This window comes from Rutilus rutilus, assembly GCF_951802725.1.
Source record: "Rutilus rutilus genome assembly, chromosome: 23".
Lineage (NCBI taxonomy): Eukaryota > Metazoa > Chordata > Actinopteri > Cypriniformes > Leuciscidae > Rutilus > Rutilus rutilus.
Genome location: NC_140233.1, coordinates 3179916 through 3194496, shown reverse-complemented (window position 1 = coordinate 3194496; position 14581 = coordinate 3179916). Strand labels below are relative to the sequence as shown.

At 41.0% G+C, this 14581-nt stretch overlaps 1 protein-coding gene across 7 annotated transcripts in view; it reads left to right on the top strand.

Annotated features, from left to right (window-relative positions):
• Positions 1 to 11859, top strand: part of znf609a (zinc finger protein 609a) — a 119428-nt gene extending 107569 nt beyond the window's left edge. For 6 of the 7 annotated variants that reach the window (XM_084397796.1, XM_084397797.1, XM_084397802.1 and 3 more), the window contains 6 exons: positions 1418 to 1505; positions 4874 to 7214; positions 8149 to 8551; positions 9393 to 9728; positions 10302 to 10380; positions 11639 to 11859. In XM_084397796.1, the coding sequence (XP_084253922.1) occupies positions 1418 to 1505; positions 4874 to 7214; positions 8149 to 8551; positions 9393 to 9728; positions 10302 to 10375 (3242 nt within the window). In that variant the 3' untranslated portion in view covers positions 10376 to 10380; positions 11639 to 11859. Of the gene's footprint in view, positions 1 to 1417; positions 1506 to 4873; positions 7215 to 8148; positions 8552 to 9392; positions 9729 to 10301; positions 10381 to 11608 lie in introns of all 7 variants that reach the window. The other variant, XM_084397798.1, reaches the window with a different exon arrangement.
• Positions 11860 to 14581: the final 2722 nt, after the last annotated feature.

Sequence of the window (14581 nt, the reverse complement as noted above, 5' to 3'; positions counted from 1 at the left end):
TCAGGTTAGTGTGTGTGTGATGGGTTGGGTTAGTGTAAGGGGACAGAATATACAGATGTGTGTGTGATGGGTTAGTGTAAGAAGGGGACAGAATATACGTGTGTGTGTGTGTGTGTGTGTGTGTGTGTGTGTGCACGGTGGAATTGCTTTGATGATGCACACAGAGGTGTGTACCATATTCCAGGCACTTAATGTTTCCTCGTACTACATCTTTAAAACCTGATCCTGTTTCCTCCTGGTGTTAATGAGGCTCAGTAAAGCACAGGCTAATTTCTGTCACTCTTTCGACTCTGTGTCTCTCAAAGTCTCGTTTTTTTGCTGTACTAAATGTCAAGCAGGAGCACAAAACACACAACCTGCGGGAAGCTGGAGATAATGCTGACAGGTCTGGGCACCCGGGACTCGGAAGAATCTTTTTATATACCTCAGCTGAATCCAGTCCAAAACAAACACCACATATATATATGAAGACTCCTTCAACATCACATCATCACAGTTTATTCGCTATAGTTTAGAAAACGGTGATAAAATATGAGCAGAACTCAGTTGATATTTGACTGGTTTTGTCCGTCCTTCTGTTGACTGTCTCACACATGAATTATGTTGAATATCTGTCAGCTGTTAAATTTAACTACACAATTAGATAATACCAGTTTAGCTCAACCAGTGACCAAGCAATGCTTCATAGTGTTCAGTCTGTGTGTAAAAAGAGCATTAGCAATTAAAGAAAACACACTTCAGCAAAACATGATCAGCTCAAAGTGTCTGGATCATTTATGGTCCCAAATGTTACTGGTAGTCACTGTAGGAAGAATTATTGGGTATAATATGTCACAGTTTACTTTATTTTGCTCTTCTCACTTACATAAATGAACTATAGTGTAACTATAGATAAATATATCAAAATGTATATGCGTCTGAATAATTTTTGGTTTGACTGTATAGATATATATATAGAGAGAGAGAGAGAGAGAGAAATGCTACAGCAATGTCAGACCAGTGTCTCTATTCTTTACTTCCCCTGCATACTAATAGCTTTCTGCGCACCCTGCTGTTCCTGTGGTCTTTATACACGAGGTGTGCTAGATTTGGACATCTGTGCTGAGGAGTGTAAAATCTGCAGTATACTCGTGCCAACAAGCAGTCATTTATCTTTCTGCCAACTAGCCTAAATATTCTAACCGTGCTCATGGGCGTAATATTTGTTGCAGTCGTTGCATCTAAACCCAGATCCCCATTTAGATATTTGACTTCAGGTGATCTCAGCTGTAGCTTCGTCTCGTCTCCAGCATCCTATTTGTGATCTGTGAAGCTAAAAGGTGCATTAATTCAGCCTGTTAAGTAAAATAAATCAACTTTGTTATATGTGTTTCAGTACTTGAGGTCTTTATTTCTTATGTTGATGTCTTTTCTTCAGGTATGCTGGTTGTAAATGTGACCTGGAGGAACAAGACGTATGTGGGCACCCTTTTAGACTGCACTCGACACGACTGGGCACCTCCACGGTAAGAGGACTGTGATAAAATACAAGCCTGTACTGTTTTTGCAGGGTTAATTCAACCTAATTTACGAATACATATGTTTAGTTTGCTATGAAATGGAAACCTATTCGAATTTGGCACCGTTTTGCCACACAAATTCAGGGCAACACTTTATTTTACAGTGTCCTTGTTACATATGTGTACATGTACTTACCATAGGAATAACAGTAAATCATGCATAATTACATGCAACTAACCCTCAACCAAAGCCTAACCCTATAGTAAGTACTATGTTGTTAATTAATATTACTCAGTACTTAAATGTATAATTACTCTGTAACAATGACACCTTAAAATAAAGTGTAACCAAATGCAGTGTAAAGCTCTGTACCGTATATACGTACACCACTACACACTCCTGCTAGACCCTTCATCATCTCCTCTGGGATTTTGCAGTAATGAAGGAAGCACTGGAGGGTAATGTGTCAAAATGCCCCCCTGCTGACACTCACCTTTAGAAATGCAACATCATGAAGGAATTGATTCCCATCCTCCCTATTCTTTTCTCCTCCTTGCATCGATCTAAAGCATTAGTAGTCCCTTACAGACCGATTCTACTGGGTCCTAATGCCACGAACTTCTCACATGACCCTTAGATTAAGGGTTATTATAGCTTGAGGCAATAATAATGAGCTACGCTCTGAAGGAGCCTCCTGTTTTGACCTTGCACATGCCTTTTACAGTACACACACTCCAACATGTTTTTATCATGCTGTAACCTGCCCAAGGTCAGATACCAGCACTGCATGGTACAAATAATTTGCTGTACATAATACTGTGTACATTTAAGAGACTCTTAGTGCCTTAGGAGGCAGCTTCTGATTTCTAATCGTAATGTTCCAGAACAGGCTGTATTTCCATGGTGCACTTTATCTTCTGGCTGCAGGCAAACATTGCTAACACAGCATTAACCCCTGGGGAGAGCACCAGTGAAGGTGATGCAGTGCATTCATGTGCATTTTGTTCTTGAGTCACATGTAGTCTTTGGAACAGATTAAAGCAATTAATGATGAATGCGAAAATCATTGTTTCTTCTATTCTCCCGATTGCAGAATTCTCCACTGACAGATTTGACACTTAAAGGTGCACCGTGTAATATTTAGCTGCATCTAGTGGTGAGGTTGTGAATTGCACCCAACAGAAGTTATGGTGGCCGACAGGAAGTGATGTCGTCGTCTGAGACAGCAGAGAGTAGCCGGTTAAGCAATGAGGTTTCTTCACAAAGATTAATTACGAAATTAGGTTTACTTAATTATTCAGTAAAACGATATGTTATTGAGAATATTATTGTCACTTGTTCATCATTGTGTCAGTGTTTTATTCGCTGACTTTAGCTATAGCTTCGTTACACGAAGAACAACATAGTGACGAAACACGTTTGTCCGTTCAGGGCCACCGTAGAAACATGTGGAGGTAAGGAGACCCGCGGTGTGTGTAGAGTGAAATACCTCATTCTAAGCTAATAAACGCATAACGGTTCATTATGTAAGGTCTTTATACACCACTGAAAACATAGTTATGTACATGATATTGCATTTCTGTCAACAGATCCTCCTAAATATTACACAATGCACCTTTAAGGTCCTTGCACACCGAGTCCGAAATTTTTGTATGCGTTTTCATATTCGTCATCCTAAAAATTCGTCACGCACAGAAACCTTGCACACTGGGTCCGATGCGTATTAATTAATCCGTTGCGAAACAATACAAAATGGAGTCTTCAAGCAGTGAGGATGATTTTGTTGTCCTCTTTCTTCTTAAAAAGAGAAAAAGAAAGAGGAAATATTGGGTCCATCCAATCCTGAGATTGCGTAAATAGGAAGGAGAGTTCACTGCGGGATTATCCCGAGCTTCAGGATGTCAGAGGCTCAGTTTGATGCTTTGCTAGCAATACTGGAGCCACATATTAAAAAGAAGACCACCAATTTCCGTGAACCAATTGATGCTGAACGGTTCTGGATTTTGGCGACCGCTTGTACGGTGGCTCTGAATTGTCAAAACACCTCTCAAAATGCTTTGCAACGGATGCAAAAAAACGCAGAATATTGAACCCAAACCAAATTTTTTATGACGGACGAAAGTTGTAAGGTGTAAACGTGATTGACACAACGTGAGGTAGTATTTATTTTTTCACCAGACGAGAATTTTGGACTCAGTGTGCAAGGACCTTTAGCGTATACAACTACTCTAAAGTGACAGCAATGATTTGGGTGTTAACTTGTGGTCCAGTTAGTTAGAGGGAGATGACAACTTACAGAACTTCACACACCATCTGAAAGTCATGCCTTGAGACACTGAAAAAAAAAGCAGCATGCCATGAAATTGTTGTATAACCAACTATCGAAATATAGAACATAGCCTATCTAGTTCCTTCTAACCCACAGGACAACTCCCGACAGAGTTTTTCTCCTGTTAGATATCTCTGACATTACATATCAACCTGTGATGTATATCATCTTGTCATTCTGCTGGCCCTTATAAATCTCAGTTCTGTTCTGAGGACTGGGGGCCCTGAGGTAGCTTTCTTAACGGCTTTGTTTTACTATGGTTCAATGCCTGTGCTTTGATCGAGCTCTTTGGTTGCTCTTGTGCCTTATCTGTTGGAGGATGTTATCACACTGCATCTAATCAGCAGCCAGGTCACCCTGGCTTAATCCTGCAGCAGTGTGGTACTGCGTGCCATTCATCAGAACAAGCATTGCTGTCTAGATCAGGGATAACGAGAGGATAAAAACGCACAGCACGTTGCTGGCTCTCCAGGGCCCACTGGAGAAGCACTTATAGCATCCAAATGTAGAGGCTGATTTAGAAGAGAGGCCATTTCTCATCCTAGAATATCTGCAGGACTGTTAGCAGCCTTTGTGGTTAGCAGATAATTGAGAGTTTTAGGTAGAAAATGGATGGCACGCACTTATTTGATTATTGATTCTGAATTTAAAGGGATAGTTCACCCAAAAATGAAAATTAGCCCATGATTTACTCACCCTCAAGTCATCCTGGGTGTATATGAGATTCTTCTTTCAGACGAATACAATCTGAGTTACATTTAAAAATGTCAGAGCCGTGTGGATCACTTTTATCATGGATGGATGCACTTTTATGGACTTCAAAACTTTAACGGCCATTCACTGCCATTATAAAGCTTGGAAGAGCCAGGACATTTTTTTTAAATATAACTCTGATTGTATTCGTCTAAAAGAAGAATGTCATACACACCTAGGATGACTTGAGGGTGAGTAAATCATGGGCTAATTTCATTTTTGGGCGAACTATCCCTTTAATGTTGTTTTTCATATTTAGTTTAAGTTAATTTTTCCCTTACACTTCTTCAGGTTCTGTGAGTCACCCACAAGTGACCTGGAGATGAGGAATGGCCGTGGACGGGGTAAACGAATGAGGCCCAATAGCAATACGCCAGTCAATGAAAACAGTAACTCTTCTGATAACAAAGGCAGCAACAACAGCAAGACTCGAGCCGCGTCGAACAGCAAAGGGCGACGGGGCAGTCAGAATTCCTCTGAGCGACGAACCCCACCAAACAGCAACCCTGAGGATATAAAGGCTAGTCCTTCATCTGCTAACAAACGCAAGAACAAACCTGCCTCAGACATGGAGCCCAATTCTAGTTCTGAGGACACAAAGGGTAGCAAACGAATGCGAACCAATTCGAATAGTGGAATACCTCATACTATTCTTCCCCTGTCCAACATCAAAGCTGAATCCTTGCCCCCTTCTTTAGATCGCAGCTGCCCCTCACCGGTTCTCATTGATTGCCCCCATCCCAACTGCAACAAGAAGTACAAGCACATTAATGGACTTAAATATCACCAGGCTCGTGCTCACAATGATGATGACATCAAGCTGGATATAGATGGTGATAGTGAGTATGGTGAGGACTCCACTTTGCACCCTGAGTCAGGTAGTTGCAATGGTGCATCCATTTCCCAGAAGGGTTGTGCATCTCCTGCAAGGTCGAACACACCCAAAGGTAGAGGATTTGATGCCCAGAGCCAATCACCCTCATCAGGAAAGTTCAGCTCGAAGCAGCCTGGCAAGAAGAAGCCAGAAACTGAGCAAGATTCTGTTGTGCCCATGGATGGCTGTGAGGATGGCCCATGTCTTACAGATGAGACGAGCAATGATGGCATTGATGATAAAAGAGGCTTGGATAAAGCTAAGAAGTCTGGGAGTAGTACCAAGGCAGACAAACTTGCTCAGAAGGCAATGAAGTCCGCAAGACCCCTGGTTCCCTCTTTACCTCCACAGCAATTGTACAACTTACCAACCTCTGGCTTCCCTGCTCCCAATTCTGGCTCTTCCACCAGTATGGGCTCTGTGGTCCAGTCCATTAGCAAGAGCCCCCAACTAAAGTCCATTCAACCCAAACCTGCAGTAATAGGAGATCCCTCAATTAACCCAGTCTTGAGCGGTTCTAAGGACAAGAAAAAGAAAGATAAGAAAAAGAAGGAGGGCAGTAAGGAAGGAGACAGTCCAAAAGCCCCTTCCAAAGGAGGGAAACCTGAAGAAGGTAAGAGCCCATATTCTGAAAGCTCAGACCAAGGCAGTAAGGGTGAGGGACTATTAAATGGATCCACGGATCCACATCAAAGTCGGCTAGCCAGCATGAAAGCAGAGGCAGACAAAATCTACAGCTTTTCTGACAATTCCCCCAGTCCTTCTATTGGCGTGGCTAGTCGGATAGAAAGTGGTGGGATGGCACAGCCTCTTACTCCACTGCATGTGGTTACCCAAAATGGGGCAGATAACTCTTCTGTGAAGACCAATAGCCCAGCATACTCTGACATCTCAGATGCAGGGGAAGATGGCGAGGGCAAAGTGGATGGTATAAAGGTCAAGTCTGAGGATCAGGCAGTTCGGGAAGGTGCCAAGAAATCTCTATTCCCATCCCAACCACCAAACAAAGACCCCTCTTATTATCCAGGTTACGATACATACTACTCGCCCAATTATAGCAACCCAAACCCCAGTCCAGGAGTCTCTAACCCTGCCACATCGTTGCAAGATGTTGCAGTGAAAGTGAAAAAAGAGGAGGAACCTGAACCAGGGATTGACAAGGGCAAATCAGAGCCGCCTGAAGAACGAAAACCAGACATAGGTGTATCGTCTCAACAGCAACAGCAACCGCAACAGCAACCTTCGGTCATTCAACAGCGTTCTAGCATGTTCATGCAGCCCCTCTATTACAATCAGTATGCTTATGTACCTCCCTTTGGCTATTCACCAGATCAGGCCTATCATAACCACCTGATGAACACAAGCCCAGCTTACAGGCAACAGTGTGAGGACCGACAACGACAAGCTGCTGAGCAGCATCGTGTTGCAGAGAAGAAATCAGAGGCCGCTCAGAAGGACAGGGAAGCCTCCATTAAGCAAGAAGAATGGAAGCAGAAAGCTTCGGTTCCTCCAACATTATCTAAGGCGCCAAGCATCTCAGACTTGGGCAAGCCATCCCCACAGAGCAAGCCCAAAGATCCCTCAGAGCCTGGCAAGTCAGTCATTATCCCCAAAGGGGAAGATGGCAAGGGACAGACCCAGCAAGGTGAGGGTTTGAAAATGAAGCTAAGTGAAGCTGGCCATCATACAAAGGACGAGCAGAAACCAGGCCTCGAGTCTGGAAGATCGGCCATGGAGGCAATGTACATGTATAGACAGGTATGGCACTTAAACATTGCTTAAACATTATTTTGGTTGAATAGAGTAATTTTCATCACAGATTTAACCTTTATGGCTTTCTTGAGAAATGTAAAACTCTTGAGTGACTGTCAAAATGGCTGAAAAGCTAAATTCGAATTTCTTTCTTAAATATTAGCAAAATACGAATTCTAAAGGCAATACTTAATGTTACAGGAAAAAAGTACAGTATTGTCTCCTATGCCCACAAGAGAGGGTGCAAGTGTTCACTTTTTAAAGTGCATTAACTTTTGAAACAATTGTTCTTAAATAAAATATAATTTCCTTAATGTGCATGCAAGGAAAATTAGGTTATAATAGTGCATAAAACAGTGTAAGTGCATCAGTAACGTGAGAAAAAACGCTTCAGCAGACGTTACTAACGTTACTACATGAACACAACAGCAAACTGCCATTCAGAAACAATCCACTTCTACTCACTACATCTGCATATTGTTCGTCAAAAACACCAGACGGTCAACTTGAATGCAGCGAGTGCTGAGCACTTTTTGTTGACCGTGTTTCCAGCTGATGAAAACACACGCTCATCTCTGACCGATGTGCCAGGGAATGGTCAAGTGTGTCGTTGCACGATTTTTGCCACTAACTGAGAGGGTTTTCATCAGTAAGAAGCCTTTTCCCGCCATTTTTCAGTTTAACAACACAGCCACACCGTTTGTACTGGATAAGCGAACAAAAACAAACGGCATCAGTTACGTCGTCTCGCGCGCATCTTGACAACAAAAATGCGAATGAACGGTTTTTGCATTCGAATGTGCATTCAAGGTTTTTTTTTTATTCAATGAATATTCGAAATTCTAATTTTTATGTGACAGCCCTATTAGTTATAAGAACCCTCACTATGCACTTACCTTTCTTTCATAATGGGCATTTCTAACTCCACTTTCTTTTCCAGGAGCCAGACTCTCGACTGTGGCCCTACGTTTACCCCAGCAAGTACCCTGATGCTCAGAAACAGATTGACGAGGAGCGGTGGAAGGAAGAGAGCAAACGGGAAAAGGACAGAGATCGGGACAGAGACCGGGACAGAGACCGGAAGGGCAAAGAAGAAAGGTCACGGCATAAAGACACTCCCTCTAAAGAGGAAAATAAGGAAGTGGCAGAACCACGAACTTCATCAGCCCCAGAGGAGCATAGAGGAGTTAGCAAAGACCCACGAGCACATATGCAGTTTTCCTCACCTCTGCCGCAGCACCAGTCATACATGTCTTATATGCACGGATACCCCTATGGTCAAGGTTATGACCCCGGCCATCCGGGATACAGGGGGGTGCCTGTCATGATGCAGAACTACCCTGGTAAGTCCTTTTGTTGAGCTAACTAAGTTTTTTGCTGTATTTTTTTTTAGGGATGCACCGATTTGAAAATTTTAACGGATAATATCGATGACTTTTTATATTTGAGTGCCTGATTACAAAACCAAGTCTCATCATTAAAGGCCATGTCCCAAGCACGATTATAATGTTCTCATTATAATTTTATGTAGCCGAGATGACAGACTCGAGCTGAACTATTTTCCTTTTTTGAAGTGATTCTGATCATGTTTCAAGCAATTCAAAACCATCATGTTGAACAGTGCGCATCTGAAGTGGAAATCATCCATTATTTATCGGCTTTAATATATCGTCCAAATGTTCTTTTTTTATTACAAAATCTTTAACACTTTTTTAAAAATTCTTTATTAAGCTTTACATAAACAGGGAACCATTAACAGCAATACGATATGATAAAACAAGACTTCACATTGCCCTCATTCCTGCACAAGTCATACATGTTGAACTGAATACATAAATAAAGACATGTAAACGTATGAATACATAAATGAGTAAAGAGAAAAATAAATCAAATTAATTTGAGAAGAATACGCATACATGTCATATATACACACACACATAAAGATAAACTATATGTACATATATAATTATACATATGTGCAATACTTGTATATCAGCCATATTTTCTTACCTGGCCGATAACGATAACATTAAAAATGAACATATATCGGTACCGATACCGATATGGTGGCCGATATATCGTGCATCCCTAATTTTTTTGATACCATCTTAGGAAACATGTAATTTCACCTATAACCAGAATGCTGATATTTAAAGGGTCACTGTAAATTTCACCTTTCTTTAGGATCGTACCTGTCGCCAGGGTACTCTTTTTCTCCGTATGGCAGTAAGATGCCCCCTGGTGAGGAGGGCGAGAAGGCTCGTGCCAGTCCTACGGTGTCCGGCAAGTCTGCGTCTGAGTCCAAAGCCCTGGACATCTTGCATCAGCACGCTAACCAGTACAAGAGCAAATCGCCCACAGTGGGTGAAAAGATGCCCCATGAAAGAGACCGAAGTGGGAGTGACAGAGACAGAGACGGTGAACGTCCGAGATCTTCACCTTCTCAGCGGATCATGCCGTCCCACCATCATCTAGGCTATCCACTACTCCCAGGACAGTACGACCTGTCTTATGCTACAGGTAAGCAATTAAAAATACACTCAAACCAAAAATTATTCAGACACCAGATATATTTTTTACTAGTGTGTGCAGGACACTACAGTAAAGTAAACGGTGACATATTATACCCAAAAATTCATAAAAATTTGGGACCATAAATGATCCAGACACTTTGAGCTGATCATGTTTTGCTGAAGTGTGTTTTCTTTAATTGCTAATGCTCTTTTTACACACAGACTGAACACAATGAAGCATTGCTTGGTCACTGGTTGAGCTAAACTGGTATTATCTAATTGTGTAGTTAAATTTAACAGCTGACAGATATTCAACATAATTCATGTGTGAGACAGTCTAACAGAAGGACGGACAAAACCAGTCAAATATCAACTGAGTTCTGCTCATATTTTATTACCGTTTTCTAAACTATAGCGAATAAACTGTGATGATGTGAGAAATGTTGAAGGCGTCTGAATGAAGTTTGGTGTGACTGCAGCTTTAGGTTGTCTAAAAGGGATGATTTGTGAAAGCATGTTAGCTGGCCTTGACTCTGATTAAACTGCTGTTTCATAATGAAGGTGTTTCTCCATCTCACAGGTATCTCCTCTTCAGCCATTGTTGCGAGTCAACAAGCCTCTGCTCCTTCACTTTACCCCCCCGCACGGAGGTGAGAATGGTAAGATAGTTCATCTTTATCTACAAGCACAAAAAATGTGGCTTATCCGTTTTAGGGCTGGGCGAAATAGCCAAATATACTGTAATAATCACCTATTTTAAATATTTGATTTATATCTCAGTATGTTTTTGCCCTGAAATGGTTTAAAAAGGTGTTTTTTTTGGTTTGTTTTTTATCAGAGGAACCATTATTTTGCCGTTATCAAAGTCTTGTTGCCGGGTAGAATTGTAAGAATTGAAAATTACGTTTTTTTTTTATTTTTATGTGGGCCAACAAAATGCATAGTGATTACAATATTTACCATATGTATATTTTCCCTAAAAGTGTTGTAAAGCATGCAAATAAATGCTATGGGGGACGTCCATGCACAATAAACTGTTTCAACCAATTCTTTAAATAGGACAATTTCAAAGAAATGACCTGCAGAAATAAATTGAACTCAATAACACGGTCTTTAGGAACTTAATGACCAATAAAAGTGCATTACATTCAGCACAGTATTCACAACGATAGTTAACTTTTATATTGCTACCATAATAATATTGATGGACCATCCAGCCCTAAACTGTGTTTTATCCTCGACTGGTTCTTGACTGTCCAGTCTTTGCTGTCCTCTAGTGGTGAACATCTCTTATATATCCAGGCCTCTTTATATGGCCGTTTAGTCACATATAATGAAGCATATACAGTCACACCAAACTTTATTCAGACAGCTTCAACATTTCTCACATCATCACAGTTTATTCGCTATAGTTTAGAAAACGGTGATCAAATATGAGCAGAACTCAGTTGATATTTGACTGGTTTTGTCCGTCCTTCTGTTAGACTGTCTCACACATGAATTATGTTGAATATCTGTCAGCTGTTAAATTTAACTACACAATTAGATAATACCAGTTTAGCTCAACCAGTGACCAAGCAATGCTTCATTTTGTTCAGTCTGTGTGTAAAAAGAGCATTAGCAATTAAAGACAAAACACACTTCAGCAAAACATGATCAGCTCAAAGTGTCTGGATCATTTATGGTCTCAAATGTTACTGGTAGTCTCTGTATGAAGAATTATTGAGTATAATATGTCACAGTTTACTTTATTTTGCTCTCCTCACTTACATAAATGAACTATAGTGTCCTGATCACACTAGTAAAACAATATATCTGGTGTCTGAATAATTTTTGGTTTGACTGTGTGTGTCTGCTGTTAAAATTGTCTCATATTTAATATTTCAGATATTCAAATGATCTCTCGTTCCTCTCCAGGGAGAAGTGACTGGCCGCTTTTCTGCAGAAATGTGACTGGTTCACATGAGGACATGGTGTGGAGCTTATGACATCAGTTCAATGATGTTCCTGATTTCTTTATGGTTCTTTGTCCCCGGACTTCTTCTCGGCGCCGTCAGGAGAGGAGAAGAAGCAGATCCATAACGCCTCCCTCTCTGTGCTGCTGGAAACATACTCAGGAGAGAGGAGACACACACGACGCGCAAGCTCTCGGGAAACACACACACACACACACGGACCTGCAGAGTGTGGGAAATCTTCACTGAATGCAAAGACATTCCTGGAAGTCACTACATTGTGTTTAAAGCATGGAGTGCGAATGTTCTGGACTGCTGCTCTGGAGCCATAAGGATTATTGTTGTTTTTTTCCCCCCCGAAGGATTCCAGCATCTTCATCTTCACACATTTACACACACAATCTCTTTGTGGACACTATGCAAGTGGATAAGGCTTGATTTCCTCGCTCAGTTCATTCAGGGCAGTGCCGTTGCGAAGCTATCGTTTCAACATACTTGAGTTCAACTGGCAGTTTTTAATGCACTTCCCTGTCTTTGACGTTCATAGTTATTTTCTTTCACGTTCCTTTTGATTTTCCATTAATGGAGGATGAACAAATAGCCCAAAGTGACTCCGTTAACTGCTTAGCATTGGTCGTTTTGCAGTGCAAGGCAAATGTTTTGTTCTCGAACGGGCGACGGGGCGACGGCTCCATTCTGCTTCGCATCGGTCGTTAAAGGGATAGTTCACACGAAAATGAACATTAGCCCATGATTTACTCGCCCTGAAGCCATCCTAGGTGTGTATGACATTCTTCTTTCAGACGAATACAATCTGAGTTATATTTAAAAATGTCCTGGCTCTTCCAAGCTTTATAATGGCAGTGAATTGCATGTTTCTGTTTTGAAGTCCATAAAAATCCATCCAAAAATCACATCATAAAAGTGCGTCTATACATCATAAAAGTGCATTTATGCATCATAAAAGCGCATTTATCCATCATAAAAGTGCATCTATACATCATAAAAGTGCATTTATGCATCATAAAAGTGCATTTATGCATCAAAAGTGCATCTATCCATCATAAAAGTGCATCTATTTATCATAAAAGTGCATCTATTCATCATAAAAGTGCATCTATCCATTATAATAGTGCATCTATTCATCATAAAAGTGCATCTATCCATCATAAAAGTGCATCTATTTATCATAAAAGTGCATCTATTCATCATAAAAGTGCATCTATCCATTATAATAGTGCATCTATTCATCATAAAAGTGCATCTATCCATCATAAAAGTGCATCAATCCATCATAATAGTGCATCTGTCCATCATAAAAGTGCATTTATCCATCATAAAAGTGCATCAATCCATCATAATAGTGCATCTGTCCATCATAAAAGTGCATCTGTCCATCATAAAAGTGCATCTGTCCATCATAAAGTGCTGCACGTGTCTCCTGGGGGGTTAATAAAGGCCTTCTGAAGTGAAGCGATCTGTTTGTATAAGAAAAAAATCCATATTTAAAATAAAATACAATAACTAGCTTCCGGCCAAACAAACATACGAATTCCACTTCACTCATGCATTACTCACATAAGTTGCGCTTTAGGCTTAAGTGGAATTCGTATGTTCGTTTGGCCGGAAGCTAGTTATTGTATTTTATTTTAAATATGGATTTTTTTCTTATACAAACGGATCGCTTCACTTCAGAAGGTCTTTATTAACCCCCCGGAGCAGTGTGCAGCACTTTATGATGGATTGATGCACTTTTATGATGGATTGATGCACTTTTATGGACTTCAAAACCGAAACGGCCATTCACTGCCATTATAAAGCTCGGAACATGGACATTTTTTAATATAAATCTGATTGTATTCGTCTGAAAGAAGAATGTCTCACACACCTAGGATGGCTTGAGGGCGAGTAAATCATGGGCTGATTTGTCATTGTTCAATGTTCATTTTTGGGTGAACTATCCCTTTAAGCGATGACCTGATTTCCAGTCACATGACGGGCCTTCAGACGTTTGCATCATCCGGGTGGTGGAGGGAAGATGAAGCATGGGCTGTAAAATGTTAAGTGCCACAAAAGGCAGGAACTTTGACTTCCAGACTGGATTTACGGATTCTTTTCCGGCCTGCAATGATTGACAGTTATCATTGATATGCTGCTTGCGGATTGAAGTCTGAAACGGGGCAAAGCTTAGAGCGATCTGAGTGAGAGAACCCCACAAGAGGCTTAGATTTGGCATCCATCTTCTGGACTTCTTTAACCTTGGGTTAGTTCTCACTGATCCACAGACTCGCGGAGCCACACCTGGAAAACACGCTTTCTTCTGTACGTGTGCACGGTGTTATCCAGCACTCGGTAAAAGCATTAACCCAAACAGAGAGCAAAGCAACACGCGCAGGCGTCCTTCCTTATCTCCCTCACTATGTGCTTTCTGTATATATTGTACAAAGGAATTATTTTAAAAAACGGTTGTTGAATGCTATCGGATTTTCTTACTCTCTCTCTCTCTCTCTCTCTCTCTCTCTTTTATTTTTTTGTCTGTTAGCCTTTTTTTCTACCATTGTTGACATGATATCAACGTTTAGCTGGTATAACGGCTTTATATTGGAAGTGTTTTTGTTTTTTAACTACTTTTTCTACCCCTCCTCTTCAACACTCTTCAAGTCAGGCTCGCTCTGCTTTGAAACTGTTTTAGAAGCACATCTTTTTTGCGTTTACTGAAGCCAATTTTAATAAAACGTCACAGGTTTTTTAGTCCACACCCTTGCGAGACACAAAAGCAATGGCGCGCTCATATTTCAAGAGGGGATTGATGGGAACTGTGGGAAAGGACGGCCCGAGTCTTGGTGCTATCTGGAGCTGGTCTTTCCAGTTCATCATCATGCAGTTGATGTCTGAATCGCAATCT